The 18,404-nt window shown below is 36.3% G+C and overlaps 5 protein-coding genes across 7 annotated transcripts; 2 read left to right on the forward strand and 3 right to left on the reverse strand.

Annotated features, from left to right (window-relative positions):
* Window positions 1-54: 54 nt before the first annotated feature.
* On the reverse strand, window positions 55-5,909 carry AT1G68710 (ATPase E1-E2 type family protein / haloacid dehalogenase-like hydrolase family protein; the record flags this gene model as incomplete). 3 transcript variants are annotated; one of them, NM_105543.6, is made up of 12 exons in its annotated part: window positions 5,040-5,909; window positions 4,419-4,847; window positions 2,961-4,321; window positions 2,781-2,891; window positions 2,428-2,704; window positions 2,248-2,336; window positions 2,028-2,136; window positions 1,727-1,930; window positions 1,520-1,645; window positions 1,329-1,427; window positions 1,054-1,245; window positions 55-975 (listed from the first exon to the last, which is right to left on the reverse strand). In NM_105543.6, exons 2-12 carry the CDS (start codon window positions 4,821-4,823, stop codon window positions 346-348), a joined length of 3,603 nt encoding a protein of 1,200 aa, NP_177038.1. In that variant the 5' UTR covers window positions 4,824-4,847; window positions 5,040-5,909. The 3 variants fall into 3 exon arrangements, with proteins under 3 accessions (NP_177038.1, NP_001320717.1, NP_001320718.1); NM_001334377.1 differs by having other exon boundaries at window positions 346-975; window positions 5,052-5,909; NM_001334378.1 differs by having other exon boundaries at window positions 346-1,245; window positions 5,040-5,737.
* A 5,330-nt stretch (window positions 5,910-11,239) lies between these two features.
* On the forward strand, window positions 11,240-15,879 carry TADA (tRNA arginine adenosine deaminase). The gene is made up of 4 exons (NM_105544.3): window positions 11,240-14,840; window positions 14,906-14,993; window positions 15,201-15,328; window positions 15,407-15,879. The coding sequence occupies exons 1-4, from the start codon at window positions 11,395-11,397 to the stop codon at window positions 15,666-15,668; spliced, it is 3,924 nt and encodes a 1,307-aa protein (NP_177039.1). The 5' UTR covers window positions 11,240-11,394; the 3' UTR covers window positions 15,669-15,879.
* A 214-nt stretch (window positions 15,880-16,093) lies between these two features.
* AT1G68723 (uncharacterized protein) lies at window positions 16,094-16,659 on the reverse strand. The gene has a single exon (NM_001334379.1). It carries the CDS (start codon window positions 16,621-16,623, stop codon window positions 16,417-16,419), a length of 207 nt encoding a protein of 68 aa, NP_001321238.1. The 5' UTR covers window positions 16,624-16,659; the 3' UTR covers window positions 16,094-16,416.
* Window positions 16,146-16,978, forward strand: AGP19 (arabinogalactan protein 19; the record flags this gene model as incomplete). The annotated part of the gene is made up of 2 exons (NM_105546.3): window positions 16,146-16,796; window positions 16,883-16,978. The coding sequence occupies 2 exons, from the start codon at window positions 16,146-16,148 to the stop codon at window positions 16,976-16,978; spliced, it is 747 nt and encodes a 248-aa protein (NP_177041.3).
* A 190-nt stretch (window positions 16,979-17,168) lies between these two features.
* On the reverse strand, window positions 17,169-18,028 carry AT1G68730 (Zim17-type zinc finger protein; the record flags this gene model as incomplete). Its single annotated transcript, NM_105545.3, has 4 exons — window positions 17,825-18,028; window positions 17,587-17,713; window positions 17,378-17,506; window positions 17,169-17,273 (listed from the first exon to the last, which is right to left on the reverse strand). Exons 1-4 carry the CDS (start codon window positions 17,974-17,976, stop codon window positions 17,169-17,171), a joined length of 513 nt encoding a protein of 170 aa, NP_177040.2. The 5' UTR covers window positions 17,977-18,028.
* Window positions 18,029-18,404: the final 376 nt, after the last annotated feature.

Below are 18,404 nucleotides of genomic sequence, written 5' to 3' on the forward strand. Positions count from 1 at the left end.
TCCCTATCTATGCATTCTCCATGTTCTCTAAGATTGAGAATGACAGTAAAAAAGTAAAGGACTAATGGCAATCTTGAAAGAGCAAAAGAAGAGAAAAGACAATTGGAAATCTCTCTACTGAGACTCCAAGGTATAATCTTCAGCTGTTCTGTAAACACAATTTACTGGACATAACTGTAAGATCTTGTTTCGTAACCGGGCAAGGCCGCAAGAATCAGAATGTACAACAACTGGTTGGATAGCCTTTATCGATCCAGTCTGAAGCAAGTAAGCTTCTAGCTTCCATATATTCTTGGTGCTATTTACGTTCTGCGAGTCAAGTTGATGTTTGGTTAGTTTTCGTTGTCATGATGCAGGCTCAGATATCCTCACTGATCTCTTTTTAGCTTCTAATCTGGCAGTGAACCCAACTGTTGTAGGCCTTATTGATCTTTGCCTTACTATATCACAGTACTCAGGGTCATTACACTGACCCTCGTACCTTAGCCATTGTATCATCCCATGGTACATTGGGAAAAAACTCATCTGAAGTGCAGAGTAGATGAAGTATGGCATCAACGTCGCTACAACTACAAAGAGAGTAATGAGCCAGTAAGATAATGAAGGCGCGAGAGCTTCAACAAAGACTTTATATGCACCGGTTGATATTCTTGATGGAAGTTCTCCGTACACCGTGATGAAAAAGTACCAAACGACAATGGAGCTCCAAATCACAATGTGCTGGATTAGAGTGAAGTAACTGATAGCCAATGCCATCTGCAAATTCACAACCCATACAATGCATGTGTACATTGTTCCGCCTAGGATTTCTCTTCCCGGGGTTTTTCCATCGTGGTTGAAAGCTTGAGATTGGAGAGAGCTTTTGCAGAGGAAGAAAATGATTACTGCACTGTAGAATCCGTTGAACATCCAGCCAAGTATCCTGCGCCAGCTGAACAGAACATTCTGCACACCTTCTTGGTATAACAACGGAAACTGCAAAACCAAGAAAAAAGGAAGAAGTTGGCACAAATTTTTTGACTGGTGAGAAGATAAAGCTGTTGTAATGTTTACCTTTAGACAATAACGTGCAGAGACATCCTGGTCGAAGACACCAAGAGCAATAACAGGAAGGGACGAGAAAAAGACATTATAAAGAGATAGAAACCAGTCGTTGTAGGCAGGTGTCGATGAGAATGTTGTGTATGTTTCATATAAGAAGAGTGTGAAACCAAATGTAATGTTCTTGTAGAAGAAGTAGCAAATCTGTCAGATAGAGAAAACTGATTATGTCAAGACTCATGCCACAGAAGGTTGGTCTTAGTCTGAAGATGTAGAAATAAATTTACCATTGTCGAGATCCGTCTGTAACACCAGTGTCCATGGACTAGCAACAAACGTTCCAAATATCTAAACTGAGCAATCGCAATGTCGCTGGACATTACAGCCTGTGAACAATGATCAGGATTAAGCCCATACCAAGAAAAACAAACACACAATGAAAATCAACAAATGATAGTTAAATAAATCTAAACTGAACCTGCATTCCTTCCACACCGCTAATACCAACACCTATATCTGCTTCCTGAAGCATTCCAACATCATTTGCACCATCACCAATTGCTAAAGTCGTTTTACCGTTTCCAGATTTTACTAGTCTTGTCACCTACATAGCGATTTACTTATTGTGAAAATCTTGACAGCAGCAAAAGTATACTCAAGATTCAAGAATAAGTTTAAAACTAACCAGAGCTTTTTGTTTTGGTGATGAACGGCAACAAATGACAGACGCACAACTAACAGCCAGCTCTAGAAAGATGTGCTTTATATCATCATCCAACGCGTAAGCAAGTGATTTTCCATCAATGATTAAAGCAAAAGCATTCCCTCCAGAATACTTTAACTGAGTCTTTCCATTAATTATCTGCGACAAGACATTTTCTTTTGATGCCTGCAAGATAACAACTAGCCACATTGATACATTCATCTAATATAATCTTCTGCTAATACTACTCCACAAAATATTAATTCTTTGGTATCTTTTCTACCTTTGCAATGACATCTTTTTCTCCGGTTTTCTCTAGTGACTGAATTTCAGGGGTCTCCAAGTTGATTATGATCTGCTTCATGTCTTGTCTGAGCAAACTACAAGCAAACCTGTGAAAGACAAACACACAAAGGGTTCAAAGAGTGGAAAGAATGTAGAAGAAAACTGTATGCAGGAACTCAAGAGTAGACAATATTAAGGTGATACCCAGAAAATGATACCCAATATTGATAGCAGTCTCCATCTTGTCACCAGTCAAAACCCAAATCTTTATTCCTGCTTGAGCAAGCTTGTCAATGCAATCAGGGACCTGAAAGGAATCAAGGATAAAGAGAGAAGATAAGACATTTCAATCCACCAACTATAAATTGATTATATGACTATCATCAGTGTTTGCTTACTCCATTTTGGAGTTTATCCTCAACAGCAGTAGCTCCAAGAAGAATCAAGTCTTTTTCAATTTTCTCGGTGACTTCCTCTATCAGCGATTCTCGATCAGCACTAACCGAACTCTTGGCTTCACTGATTCTTTCATTGAATACTTTGTATTCTTTCTCATCAAGTTCACGATAAGCAAGTATCAAAGTTCTCAGCCCTGCATCAGCATACTCGTTTACATGGTCCCGTGTTTCCTCTTCAAACTCTCTACCATTCTTGGATAGTCTTTCAAACATAACACTAGAAAACGAAACAAATCAAACAAATAAGTTCAAAATCTATATGAAATGGTTTTCTAAAGTCAAAGGTCACTTACTTATCTGCTCCTTTACAAAGTAATAAGAGTTTTCCATCTTCTTCCTGCACTATAACTGACATTCTTTTCCTCGTGCTGTTGAACTCAAGAACGTTCAAAACTTTGTACAACCTGAAACACAAAACCAATAAGCTTTTGATAGCATAATAAAATAAAGTAGAGGAGATAGAACTGACTGACCTTTCAACTCGTTTGCCGCTCACAAGATCGAGCTCTCTTACCGATATGGTAGTCTGAGTTCTGTTAAAAAATTCAAAACCAAGCTCCCTTGCTGCAATAACAAATGCTGCTTCATCTGGCGATTCAGCTTCATAAGAGATCTTCTCTGTATCTTCATCCACTTCAGGTATCACAGTATGACATACCGCAAGTAATCTGAAAAACTTCTGAATAACATCAGCATGAGTTTCAGTGACCCAGTTTCCATTCATTATCCTTTCATCTCTAAAGTTGAATCCTTTCACCGTAGATTCTTCAGTAATTGCCTCTTTACTATATTCCATATCAATATCATTCTCATCGCTCTGAAACACCAAAGGACCACCTTTTCTTCTTCCCATAGCCATCTCCACCTCTGTAACACCACGACCATAAGCTGTCCCTGCAACAGAACACTTAATGAACTCCATGGAGTTACATGTCAATGTTCCTGTCTTGTCTGAGAGAATTGTATCCACTTGTCCAAGCTCTTCATTCAGGTTAGAGGTACGTGCACGAGCTGGCTTATCAGCTTCTTCATAGTACATGTGAATATCCTGGTTGATGAAGATACTCTGAAGAACTTTAACAATCTCTATGGAGACATACAAGGATATAGGAATGAAATAACTGTACAGCATAACCGCGGTTAGAAAATGATAGATCGCAGCCACGGGAGCTCTTTTGGGGTCAAAGAAGATACTGGAGCTATCTGGTCTCAAGTACCATCTCTTCATCACACCATCCTTGAGATCATCTCTTGTTGTAACTCCAAAGATAACAGAACCAATAAATGCCATAGTAATCACCATGAAGAACATTAAGTAGATAATCTTATCCATCTTCTTTTCAATCATGCTTCTCTTAGATGGAGGATCTGTTGAATTCTGAATAACCTTTGTGTCATGACCCGTGAAGATAACAGCTCCAAAGATGAAATCTGTGTTCCTGAGTTTTGAGTCTCTCAGAAGAAGTTGCTGCGGTGAGAGAGGGTATTTAGCTCCCTTAAGCTCCATGGTTCCAACAAACGAATACAAATTAGCATTTGGATCCTCGCATTTGACAAAAGCCTCAAACCCTTTAAAGTTAAACTCATCACGCAAAGACGAAGTTACTTCAAGTCCTTGCTTAACTTTCAGATTAGTCTCCCCATCAAGGTTCATTGTCTCTACATAGCAAATAGCATCTTCATAGCTAGAAGATAGCAAAACAAGATCCGCCGGGAAAAACTCATTCTTCTCTACCTTCACTATATCTCCAATACTCAAAGTCTTCCACTCCTTCGCATCGAAACTTCCATCACCTCTATGCACTTTAACTTTCCTATTATTCACCTCATTATCCTAAACACCACATACACAAAAGCTTCTATTATTCACCTCATTAGCTAACAACACATAATCTAATCCATCTCTAATCACAATCAGAACCAAAAGTTACCTGTTTTTGGCGGCGCCAATCTTCAACACCTTCTTTAACCATAGTAGCACCAATAACAAAAAGAAGAGGAACAATAGCACTAGAAGCAGTATAAGGAGCAAGAGGAGTAAAAGCCAAGACCCCAGTAACCAAAAAGTAGAAATTTGCAACTCTCCTAAACTGCTCAAAGAGTGATTTAGGTAAAAAAGTAGCAAGAGTATACTTAGTAGTCCTAACGTAGTTATCAGAGTAGTTTCTAGAATCAGCTTCAGGTGAATCAGGTTCATTACAATAAACAACACGAGAGAAACCAGGTCCTCCGATTTGAGAATGGTCTTGCTTAAAACATGCTTGAGCACATGTTAGTGTATATAGTTTACTTAGTTGTAATCTCCTTCTTCTTCTCTTTGTTCCACCTCCTACCATTGAACCTCAAAGTTTTATTTTTTACTGAAACAAAAAAAAAACAATTTCAGATTCTTCAGATATTCAAGAAACCTTGAAATTATATAAAAACAAATCTTTTTTTAAATACCCGCGAGAACAATTTAAAACGAAGAAACCAAGAAAGAAAAAAAAATTGTTTTTTATAAAGTGGAAAAAAAGAAAAAGAAAAGAGAAAAAAAAAAAAAAAGACAGTACCGTGAAACCAACCGAACAGAGAAAAGCAGAGAGAAGACCGTGACTGGTCGGTTCCGACCTCGTTGTTTGCAATTTTCCGGTTATCTAAATTTTTTTAGTTTTCTCGGGAAAATGAGGAATTTTCTCGGGAAAAGATCAGAGATCGGAGTGAGTGAGTGAGAGGTGAAGGGTATCTATAAAAAGTTATGATCTTTAAGAAAGTTGAGATTTTTAGAGTTTTGAGTGAGAGAGAGAGATCTCATAAATTTTTCGATATGCTCTGTTTTTTTTTATAGCGAAAAATTCTCATCTCATCCAAACAAATTGGGAAGACGAAGACGAAGAAGAAAAAAACAGAGAGAAAGTGCCAAGATTTGGACAAGTCATAGTTTCACTGGGAAATATTATAACATCAAATCAAAATGCTGAAACTCTTTTCCCAAACAAACAAAGAAAAAAAAAAGTTTTTGTTTTTGGGAATTTTGATGATCATCAATTATAAGCTGTGTGTGAAGAAAGAAACAAAAACAGGACTGTGGAAAAAGAGAGAGACAAAGACTGAGATTGATCTGACAGTTTCTAATCTAGGATGATTTTTTACTGTCAGATAATCTCAGAAAGAAAAGTGAGAGTTTTGGTTTGGAGAGGAGAGAATCAGAGGAGGAAGAAGAATCGATTGGAGGAACATTAGATGCGCCGTCATGGCGGAGAAGGTGACCAAGACACCAAATGCGGGTCAAACCACATATAAATTAGATGATGCATCAATCAATCAAATTATGCATGATTTCTCTACCTTTTTCATTTTCTTATTATTTGACATTGATTTACTACTTATATGTTTATACGTTGAGTGTACATATATTTTTAGAGATTTAAGAGTGTCATTATTATTCACATTTTGGATTAGAGAAATTAGGTGAAATAATCTCTGTTTTTAAAAACGTGATTTGTATACGTCTAGTATCCGTACGCCAAATCTTGGCTATGAACAATGTACACTCCCCTAAAATTAGGTTTCAGAAATGAGTTTAGGCTATAAAAAAACTAACTTCTAATTAATGTATTTAATTAAAAAAAACTTTTAACTTCTAATATATCTACAAGTTTTCAAATAATAAGATAAAATTTATAATATAAATGTAAGTTTTAAAAAAAGAAAACGAAAATACTTTCACTTAAAATAATTAAATCATAATTTCAAATATGTTTAAATATATACATATTTTTTGTTATATATTTTTTTAATTATAGTTTTGTCTAATGCTAACCACAAAATTGAGTTTGGGTTGGTTAATGACTCACTTGGTTAGTTCATTTTATTGTTCTCAGTGGTAATGGAGTTTGGTGAATTACTTTATAACCTCTAGGATTTTGGTATGGTTATTAGAGGAACTTTTACTTTTAATGCATAAAACATGGCACCGGCTTTGTATAGTTTGGTGAACATCATTTAATGCATGAATTTTGCTTTCAAGTTTCAACTAAATATAATTCCCCGTTCACAAGTACCGAGTGGTTAACATATTACCGGTCCCATTTCATATGTACGATCTATAAAAACTAGTAGGAAATTAAAAACATCATATAGGTTCTACATTAAGTTAATTATTAACTATTAAGTCGCTAGATGTTTTAGAATCTAACTATTAATCAACTTCTGCTTATGGGCATCACATATAAATTGAACATTCTTTGTAGGGTTTCTCCTTTTTTTGGTTCTTAGTCCGGTACAACAATGACAAGTTCGTAAAACGTGTTAGTATACTTAACAGCTGCTAAAGATCAGAATAAAATTATTCAATGTATTTTGTCATGAATGTTGTGAATTTGAGTGAACTTTGATGAACTCTTTATGCCTAAACAAGAAGAAAAACGAGTAGAGGTGAATACTTGATGTCTAAGAACCAAAAAAAGTTTTATAACATGACTTATCTAAATCTTTGATCGTCAGACTCGTATTTTTTTTCCAATATGAGATAATTCTATTCGATAAATTTAATTGCATGGCTTATCCAAAATTTTGGGAGTCGTTATAAAAAGTTTTAGTGATTAGATTTTAAACCTATATCTAATTCATGTACCTAATAAAAATTTTGGGGTTTTCTCATAGTATCTACACTTGGAATTTTTTTTAAACAATAATTTCTTATTCTTTTATTATAACTACCATGACAACATAACACATTGCACATGTCACTTTATCCATACATAACAATATCAGTTTTGCTTATCAAAAAACACTATTCTGTTTTCTTTTCTTATATATATATAATCAGGTATACATACTCTAAGATCAAATATCGTATATTTTATATTTGTTCGAGTTATTAGCCACGTTGATTGTGGTAATCCTTGACAAATTCAATCTACAAAAATGTTAATCTATATAATAAAATTTGTTATATGGTACGAATTTATGTGTGCAGTGGCATCATCGAGATGTCACACTCTCAATAAATGTCAAGACATGGAAAAAAAGGTAATTAGGGAAACAACACTTTGGCGAAGAATTCAAAACTTAGTTGTTAGAATGTCAATCGAATTACACATCACATGCCTTAGAATAATCCCCATATATTCCCATGCAAAGCCAAAGTACCTTCACTAATTATACCATATAATTCTTCGCCTTTTAAACTCTTTGTGGATTTGTTGATTAAAATGTTTTTAAAATTCGTTAATTCCATAAACCTTCTCCAACATTTTAATATCTTCATATATCTTTGGTGGTCGTCGCCTCGTCGGTATCCGGCGTAAAAGAAAAAAAAAAGAGAGAGAAGCTTCTAAAAAATCCTAAGATAAATATGATTTCGTAACAAAAATTTCCTAATGTATGATCCCCTTATTTGTTCACAAATTGATGTTGACGTGGAAATGAAATTAAAAATTGACGTTAACGTGAATGAGGAGATCTTGCCACGAAGGTGGTAGAAGCCGACACAAGCTAAAGGATCATAACTTTTGTTTTAGTTTTTTTCAAAGATACTAACGAATAAATACCACAATTTGATATTCATCATTTATTATTGTTTGTGATAACAAATAAAAACCCAAATAAAACACACGTACGATCTCGTATTCTTGTTAGATACATTCTTGAAGATTTATAAGATAACCATGTTTGTTTTATTTATTTGTGAAGTATTATTACTGAATTAGGACATTTATTGGAAGATTTAGATCATACGGCTCATAGGTATATTTTCTTCATGTGGTGCTTGAAAAATTAAATAAAGTTGATAGCCATAAATCTAAAGTTGTGATGGATATTTTGTATTTATGAGACTTTTTCCTAAAGTAAAGACTTTAAGAAGTTGACGATGAATCTACAAGGTTTACGGAATCTTTTGTTAATAATTGAGACAAATATTCCACTAAAATGTGATTTGAGAAACTAATTAACGTTTTAGATTTAGACTTCTCTGTCTTTGACATTTTCTTTGCAGCGTTGATATTTTCTTCTTACTAAAATAAGAATAGTTTATTAGTTTTAGTAGATTTACCTAAGATTATAGGTTGTAATCGTTAACTAATATTTTCATATAAAGCTATAACAAAAGAATAATTCATTGCTTATTACTGAAGTTCTTTAGTTTATAGACCAATAATTGTACTACTTTTGTAACCTTTAAATTGTCAAATCCTATTTTACCATACAAATTTTAGTGGAAGATTGTCTTCATAAATATGAAATATCATATCAATGATCTTTACTCTTTTACACATCCCATTCCAATACTCTTAAGGACACCGTTTTGGTTAGGACAACATCTTTGCTCTTTTTCTTTTTCGTTCTTCTTCCTTTTTTATGCAATTATATATATTTACTCCTGTTTCATTTTCTTTTTGCTATTCTCTTCCCGTTTTTTTTTGTTGGTGTACATTTTGACTTGATTTTCAATGAATCCAAATGATCAAATGCTTATTTTGTTATCGTAAATTTCAACGTAATACCAAGGATATCTTTAAACCTAATTTGTATAACTAGAATTATCTTTCTATAATAAGTGGAAACACTAACCCAAAACCCAAATTTTGTGGTCGGACCAAATTAAGAAATTACCTTATAATATAGTATAGTTTATTCTTCAGCCCCTAGCTATATCTTCCAATCTTATTTTTTCTCGCATACCCAATAATACATCTATGTAAGACATGAAATAATACAAAAAACGATTTACTGTACTACACTCAATTAATCCATTTTATGATTTAACATTTTCTTTCTAAAACTGTTAGTCGATCTGAGAAAAAAAAGTTGCTATCTTATGTTACACACCATTGAAGAGCTTTAATTCTTTTAGAATATATATAGAAAGATTTGAACAGAGCGTCTGTTCAATAAATTGCAAATCTCGAATTGATGATGTTCACATATCACATGTGGCACAGTTATAAAAAAAAACGAATCAAATGTCTTTGGAGAAAAGAGAACATGTTAGCAACTTAGGATAATAAGTCACGGACATCTCCACAAGTAAATCCATTTTTCTCCTTGGAATAAATAGAATCCTTATCGTTAATGCACTATGGTTTTGTCCTAGATACAACAAAGTATAAAAGACTGGTCCTGATTGTTCATAATTTCATTTGCTTTTGTGTTAAATGTGTTATGCGTATCTTTTCAAATTTAAACCATAACCATAAAAATTTCAGAAAAACCCTATTGCCTATTGTAAATTGCACACCAGGGAAAACGGAAGAAGAATATTTCATTTGCATAAATCAATGTTGTTTTTATATATATATATATATATTTTAAAAAAATGTTGTTTATATTTTTTAGAAAATAGTTATTAAAATTAAAGATGTTCAGCATTTAAAAATTAATTTTAGAATATATATTTTCCACATATAAACGCAAACACATAATTTTAAATAATTGAGACCCTGCCATCTACAACCAAATCCCATTTTTGATAATATCTACAAGACTACAACTTTAAGATCCTCCACAACCAAATTTGAAACAATTTGATAAAATCCCATTTTTTATCATGAGAAATTTGTAGCATGTTCTAATGAGTGTTACCTATATGTTAGGTTAAACTACCAAATATTGATGGTGGTCTAAATTTGTTCAACACTAGAATGAAGATCCATGTTATCTCGCCTATATAGAAATATGTATATGTAGTCGTCTGAAATATTTAAAAATTTCACATTATTATATTTTGGTTTCTATTTTTGATTTCTTAAAAACTTAATTTTTTGTGTGTTAATTCCATCCAATATACAAAAGAAAAACTAAGTTGCAGATGAAAGAAAATGAATCAACACAAGCGTAGACAATGGACCACACATACACACGCACAAAGGCAAATAAAGACAAGGTAAAAGAAGAAAGAAAAAGAGAGCAAGTAAGACCAAAAATGGAAAAAGAAAACAAAAAAGAAAGAGATAAGAAAAACTTTGCCCTTTGGCATAGAAATGGAGAGGGCAAAGAGAGGAGCCCAATAGGCTAGTGTCCAACACATGCCATTACCTACAAAACCTTACCTGTCCCTTATAATTAGCTATCTTCTACCTCTAACCAACTTTTTAAGTACTATTATCCATACATACGTACATTAGTACATGCACATAAGTCACGTAACAACACTATTAATATACATAAACGACGTCACTATGTTATTATATTATGTCTTAATGGAATTATCAAACATCATTAGTTTAGTCACAATATTATAACAGCTATTGGCTCAATAAACTGCGTTAATGGATACAAATACAATCAATCATTCAAGATATTTTACGTACCAGTTATCGTTTACTTTTTTTGATATTTTTTTTAATCATTTTTTTTTCTTTTTAAAATAGTAAATTCATATCGTTTAATTAATATCGTTTTTTAACCGTTTTAAAATAGTAATTTAGTGAGAAATGAGATTATAGGTTTGGAACAGAGAAAATTCATATTTTATTTTAAAGATCTACAAAAATTTTATTCGATTTTACGGTTTTTGTAGGTCTTCGATTTTGGAAAACAGAAAATTTGTTTCTTGTAAATTTGGTTATAGAATTATTCAAAGGAAAAAAAAATTGTATAACCAAATTTACAAGAAACAAATTTTCTGTTTTCCAAACATAGCTAAACGAGTTTATCTGAAGAAGCCCAACATCTTATACAGGCCCAATCTTAATCTCGAACTCGGTCAAATCAATTTTACCAACTCAATCAAACCGGACCGGTTTATTTTACGACTCGCTCTTGTCTTGTCTTCTTCCTCTGCAAATCCAACACACAATTTCATATTCATCTCCAATGTTAAATCTCATCGAAGATCACAATAATGGTTCCCTTCGTTTCAAAATGAAATTTCAATAGATTCTTCTATGTTTGAAACAAGGTACCTCTTCTAATTCAACAAAAATGTTCAATACATACACAAACTCACTTCAATGGCCGATTCGAAGTAGAAATCAACAAGATTACTGCTCTTTGCTCCCTGAGAGATCTGAAAGTTACAAACTTTCAAAAGCATATACATCTTCGAGATGTTACTGTGTTAGTTCTCGCTCAAGCTGTTGCTGTTGTTGTTCAACACCATCTTCTTCTTCATTTGTTAAGCCTAAGGTATTGATAAACCCTGGATTTGTGCTTTATGGGGTTAGACAATCTACGCTTATTCAGTGGCCTTCGTTTCAAAGGAGGTTACTTGTGGGTGGAGGGAGACTTATGGGTTGTGAGGTTTATTCTTCTTGTGATGGTATAAGAAGGAAAAATCGGAGCTTTAAGCTTAGGTGTTTGGAAGAATCTGATGAATGTTGTGGTGGTAGAAGTTGTTCAGATGATGTAGAAGCTATGATTTCGTTTTTGAGTGAGGAATTGATAGATGAGGAGAGGAAGTGGAATTTAGTTAGTAGAGTTAAAGAGAAGAAGAAAGTGGGGAATGTGAGAAAGGTTAGTGTTGAAGGAAGTAATAGTTATGGTAATGGGAGAGTTTCTCAAAGAGTAAAGAAACCTGAGGGGTTTGGTAGGCGAAAGGAGATTAAGGAAGATGTGAAGTTAAATGAAAGATATGATTGTGAACATTGTGGGAGGAGAAAGAAAAGTTCTGAGTTGGAGAGTGAATCTCGGCGTGGTTCTAAATTGGTTACTGGTGAGTATATTGGAAAAAGTTATAGGGGGGATGAAGAAAGAGAAGTTCGGCCAAGAAGGAGAAAGAGTTCGAGTTGTTCATCGTATTATTCCCTTGCTTCTTCAGGGGAGTTTGAGAGTGATACTGAAGATCAGGAGGAGGATGTAGAGATTTATCGCGAAAACGTGAGAAGTTCAGAGAAGAAGGTTGTTGATCAGTCAGCCAAAAGATTGAAATCTAGAAAGGAAGCCTCTCAGATGCATTCAAGGAAAAAGAGAGATGAGAGCTCTACTGGAGTGGATTCAAGGTATCAGAAGCAGATTTTTGAGGAAGGGGAAAATTCAAATCAGGCAGTGACTTTGAACCAGCGAAGAAGAAAAAAGTTTAGTCAAACTGAAAATAGAGTGTCTGAATCTACGGGAAATTATGAAGAAGATATGGAAATTCATGAGGTCCATGTCAACGATGCAGAGACCAGTTCCCAAAATCAAAAGCTCTTTAATGAAAGGGAGGACTATAGAGTTCACTCAATTCGTAATGATTCTGGAAACGAAAACATTGAGAGTTCTCAGCATCAATTGAAAGAAAGATTGGAGACTCGTTATAGCAGTGAGGATAGAGTATCTGAAATGCGAAGAAGAACCAAATATAGCAGTAGCCAGGAGGAAGGTATAAATGTGCTCCAAAATTTTCCGGAGGTGACAAATAATCAGCAACCTCTAGTGGAAGAAAGGATATCTAAGCAAGCTGGTACGAGAAGGACTACTGAACATATTTCTGAAAGTTCAGAAATTCATGACATAGACATCAGAAATACATATGTCTCGCAAAGAGAAGACCAGATTAGAAACCAAGAAGTACATGCTGGCTTGGTTTCTGGTTTGCAATCTGAAAGGAAGCAGCAAGATTATCATATTGAACATAATCCCTTGCAAACGACGCAATCTGACAGAACTTCTGTGTCTGTATCTCATACTAGTGATGCAGTAAGGTATACAGAAATTCAGAGAAAATCTGAGAAGAGGCTGATTGGTCAAGGAAGTACTACGGCTGTGCAATCGGACAGCAAAGTAGAAAAAAATGGTGCTCAGAAAGAAGACTCTAGGTTAGATCATGCTAACTCGAAAAAAGATGGTCAAACGACCTTAGGGTTGCAAAGTTATCAGTCAAAGCTATCTGAAGAGGCCTCAAGTTCACAATCATCTTTGATGGCCTCGCGAACTAAATTACAACTGGTAGATCTGGTTTCAGAGGAAATGCAAGGATCTGAAACGACACTGATTCCTCCTTCTTCTCAGCTGGTAAGCAGAAGATCAGGACAAAGCTACAGAACTGGTGGAGTTTCCATTCAAGAAATTTCCCATGGAACTTCAGAAAGTGGTTATACCACAGCCTTTGAACATCCAAGAGCAGGAGCTTCTGTTAATAGTCAGTCTGCTGGAGAACTGATGGGATTTACGTCACATGAAGATGCTATGGGTTCTGCTCATCGGTTGGAACAGGCATCAGAGAAATATGTTGGGGAGTTTGTGAAAAAGGCCAAACATGGAGTTATAAATCCGGAGACTGAGGAGCAAAGAGCTGAAAGCAATCAATTGAAGAGGCGGGACTCAAGGCGATCATCTGGTGGTTCAGGAGCAAAGGGACCTTCAGATGAAATGTGGGTAACGGATTCTGCTCAGGGAACTCCTCATCCAGGAGCCACAGAAGGCAATGCAGCAGTGGGGAATGCTATTTTTAAAAGAAATGGTAGGTCGTTGTGGAATGTTATAGCTGATATTGCTCGGCTTAGGTGGGGCTCCCGAGCTGGAAGCCCTGACTCGAGTGCAAAGCCCGCTGGAAGGAGTTCACCCAACGAATCAGTTAGCAGTGCAACATGGTTTTCTGGACGTGAGCATGACGGAAGCAGTGATGATAACACAAAAGGGGATAAAGTTTTGCCACAAGAAGCTCCTTCCCTACATCAGGTGGAGGTTGGTCAAACTTCTCCTAGAAGCCAATCTGAATATCCCGGCACTACAAAACTGAAGCAGCGATCTGAACGGCATGAAGGTGTGGTATCATCGCCATCTTCCACAATATTAGAGGGTGGCTCAGTATCGAATCGCATGTCTTCCACATCTGGTAATCAAATTGTTGGTGTGGATGAAGAAGAAGGTGGAAACTTTGAGTTCCGTCTTCCTGAAACAGCTTTGACAGAGGTTCCAATGAAACTGCCTAGTCGGAACCTGATAAGATCTCCTCCTATTAAGGAATCTTCAGAATCTAGTCTTACCGAGGCATCCAGTGATCAAAATTTTACTGTGGGGGAAGGAAGACGCTACCCTAGAATGGATGCAGGTCAAAATCCGTTATTATTTCCAGGTAGAAACCTACGGTCTCCTGCTGTAATGGAACCTCCAGTACCCCGTCCCAGAATGGTATCCGGCAGTAGCAGCTTAAGAGAGCAGGTTGAACAACAACAACCTCTAAGTGCGAAGTCCCAGGAAGAAACAGGTTCTGTATCCGCAGACTCTGCGTTGATACAAAGGAAACTTCAGAGGAATAAACAGGTTGTGAGGGATAGTTTTGAGGAGTGGGAAGAAGCATACAAGGTAGAAGCTGAAAGACGAACAGTTGATGAAATATTCATGAGGGAAGCGTTAGTTGAAGCTAAGAAGGCTGCTGATACATGGGAGGTACCTGTCGGTGCTGTGCTTGTTCATGATGGAAAGATTATTGCCCGTGGTTATAACCTGTAAGTTTAATTTACTTTGACCCCTTCTCCCGCTGGATTCATCTAACCATAGTTTTGTGTTTCAGAGTAGAGGAGCTTCGTGATTCAACTGCCCATGCAGAAATGATTTGCATTCGAGAGGGTTCTAAAGCACTTCGTTCATGGAGGCTCGCGGTAATCTTCTCTCTTTCTCTCTCTAAAACACCTCTGTTGGGTCAAATATACATTTTTTTGTTACATTGCAATAGCAGGAACAATATATGAGTATACCAAAAAAGAATTACGTTTTGGGGTGCTGATGATTAATTGTTTGGGAAAGTTAAATGAAATGATCATTAGTCAGGGAAACTATTTGCAATAACTTGCTTATTCTCCCAACAGGATACAACGCTCTATGTAACACTAGAACCGTGCCCAATGTGTGCGGGAGCAATACTTCAAGCAAGGGTCAACACTCTTGTATGGGGTGCTCCCAATAAGCTTCTCGGAGCAGATGGAAGCTGGATCAGGTACCGATAACTTCAGAAACTGAAAAATGTTCTGGAACATTGTAGAGTCAAAATCCTGAAACAAATGATGTTTTTCAGGCTGTTCCCTGGAGGCGAAGGAAATGGATCAGAGGCTTCAGAAAAGCCACCACCTCCAGTTCATCCATTCCATCCTAAGATGACAATCCGGCGCGGAGTTCTTGAATCAGAATGCGCTCAGACAATGCAGCAGTTTTTCCAGCTTAGGAGAAAAAAGAAAGACAAGAACTCAGATCCACCTACTCCTACCGATCATCATCATCATCATCTTCCCAAACTCCTCAACAAGATGCATCAAGTCTTACCCTTTTTCTGTCTGTAGAACAACTTTTGCATCTGATCTGTTCAAAATTGTATATTTTTTCTGTCCATTGTCATTTGGTAAAATCTGAATACCAGGTTGGTTCATTGTAATGCCATTGATTGTAGCGTACGCATAATTTCTATATGAACACATGTTTTGCTTTAATTTTTGTTTATAACCAAACCTCTCTTGATAGTGATCTAGACTCTTTACCAGTTTTAGGTCCGAAGGAAGTATTGGCCCCATTTAGTTGATGATTAACACGTTTTATTAAAAGCGCTGATTATTATTTGGGTCAGTTATTTGATAAGTACGTACTAATGGCCTGGCATTAGAAGCAACGTAGCATTCTGATGAAGACTGGATCTCTTAAACCACCTAACTCATCGTTGCACCAAACTTTTTCATTCATACTTGAAGAGATCTCAATATCTCACAGCTTTTTATATGCACAATACTTTACCAATTGTTTCTTGTAGCTTCCTCCACAACACAATGGAATCAAATTCAATCATTTGGTCTCTTCTTTTGGCTTCTGCTCTCATCTCTTCCTTTAGTGTAAATGCACAAGGACCTGCTGCTTCACCAGTAACCTCCACAACCACTGCTCCGCCTCCAACAACTGCTGCTCCTCCAACCACTGCTGCTCCGCCTCCAACTACCACTACTCCACCCGTTTCAGCTGCGCAGCCACCAGCATCTCCGGTTACACCTCCACCAGCAGTTACTCCAACTTCACCACCAGCTCCAAAAGTTGCACCAGTAATCAGCCCCGCAACTCCGCCTCCACAACCACCACAAAGCCCGCCCGCTTCAGCTCCAACCGTCTCACCACCACCTGTATCACCACCACCAGCACCGACGTCTCCCCCACCCACACCAGCTTCACCACCACCTGCACCAGCTTCTCCACCTCCTGCACCAGCTTCACCGCCACCTGCACCAGTTTCCCCACCCCCTGTACAAGCGCCATCACCAATAAGTTTACCACCAGCTCCAGCACCGGCTCCTACCAAGCACAAGAGAAAGCACAAACACAAAAGGCATCACCATGCCCCAGCTCCAGCACCAATTCCCCCAAGCCCTCCATCTCCTCCAGTTCTAACAGATCCACAGGACACGGCTCCAGCACCATCACCAAACACGGTAACAATTCAATACTAAACAGCAATCTCCCCAATCACTGCCATGCTTATATGATTCTAACCTTCTTTTATTTTTCTGGTTTACAGAATGGAGGAAATGCCTTAAATCAGCTTAAAGGAAGAGCAGTAATGTGGCTCAATACTGGACTAGTAATCCTCTTTCTACTTGCTATGACAGCCTAAAACTTCTCTCCCTCTCATAATATCACAGATGTATCGACTCGAACAGCTACATTTTTTCCCATGTATACCAATACATTGATTCAAAATAATACATTCTTTTGTATTCTTTGCGGAATATAGCTTACTTCTTCTCATTTCATAAAAGAACACATCTGAGAAAAAAGAACAAAACTTGATTCAACGTAGCTAATCAAACGTGATCGGTACCCAAATCCTTGGAGGTTTCCCGGAAATCATACTCAACAATGAGACCAAGATTGTCAACCAGTTTATGATGCTTTAGACACCCTGCACACTGCCAAAGGAAAAAAGAAAGAGCAATCAATCAACCAAATCATCTCTCTTGGACAATCAAGCAAACATGTGGTATGCGCAAGGGAAACAGAATCAAAGACTTACTTGAACAAAGACAAGGCCCTTTTCATAGGCATGCCTATTGATAAGCCGCTTAGTTCTTTCTCCACATGAATTGCAAGTAAATTCCACTTGCAAACTTCTTCTCGGTAGCTTAATATCTATAGAAGCTACCTGTCCCAGAACAACAATAAAATACCAAATTTTCAGCGAGAAGACTCAATCACCATAAAAAGAACTAATTTCATTAATACCTCTGCGGAATCATTTGATTCTTCATCTGGGTTTAACTTAGAATCATCAGCGAGTGATCCAAAAACAGAAAAAGAACGATTCCTTTGCTTTGGTGTTACTACCTCTATCACACGAGTAGTTTTCGACCTAGAGAAACAACAAAAGGAAACGTCTTTCGGAGATTGTAGAGTGAGGAAGAAGAAATGAGAAGAGACCCATGAAAGGAAACGTGAAGGAGAAGAGATATAAGCTTAGGACCTGTGTAGAGCCGATATAGGGTTTTGCTGCTTGTAAAATGGACGAGGAGGCTTGTAGAAAGAAGCTGAGAAGTGAAAATTGATTGGCTTTGTGTTTACCGGAGAATAGATTGGAGCCAAAACCGGAGACCAACCGGCGGCAGTATTCGCCATGTTTTCCGTCCTTGTCTCTCTGTATTGACTGGATTGTTGGAGCCAAACTAAGTAAATGGTAGATACTATGTTTCGGGTAAAAATTAAGAGATAAAGGTAAAATATATATATATATTGAATATATAAACACATATTCTTTTTATTTATGGATATATTTCTTTTTCCAATAGGGTTCATAATTTTTCTATTTTTTTGCTTATAAATTTAATAAAAAATTTAACTTGATACTTGGCAAAATTCAATGTTTTATTTAACATGTATCGTGATTATATAAGATAACAACTTTTAAAAAATCCAACTTTATATAATAGGATATTAATACTGTGATTTGTAGTTGATGAAAGAAGACAATAATCAGAAAAATCGTAACTTAAAAATTGTTTTTTAGAAAAAGTCGTGAAATCTATAGTTAATTAAACCACTTGATT

Source organism: Arabidopsis thaliana (genome assembly GCF_000001735.4).
Source record: "Arabidopsis thaliana chromosome 1 sequence".
NCBI classification, from domain to species: domain Eukaryota; kingdom Viridiplantae; phylum Streptophyta; class Magnoliopsida; order Brassicales; family Brassicaceae; genus Arabidopsis; species Arabidopsis thaliana.

Bases quoted from the DNA above. Each gene is read 5' to 3' on its own strand.
- TADA (NM_105544.3), top strand. From the start codon at position 11,395: ATGTTCAATACATACACAAACTCACTTCAATGGCCGATTCGAAGTAGA. The intron at 14,841-14,905 runs GTAAGTTTAATT...TTTGTGTTTCAG, and splicing joins ATTGCCCGTGGTTATAACCT to AGTAGAGGAGCTTCGTGATT. The intron at 14,994-15,200 runs GTAATCTTCTCT...TTCTCCCAACAG, and splicing joins TTCGTTCATGGAGGCTCGCG to GATACAACGCTCTATGTAAC.
- AT1G68723 (NM_001334379.1), bottom strand. From the start codon at position 16,623: ATGGCGCTTGTACAGGGGGTGGGGAAACTGGTGCAGGTGGCGGTGAAG.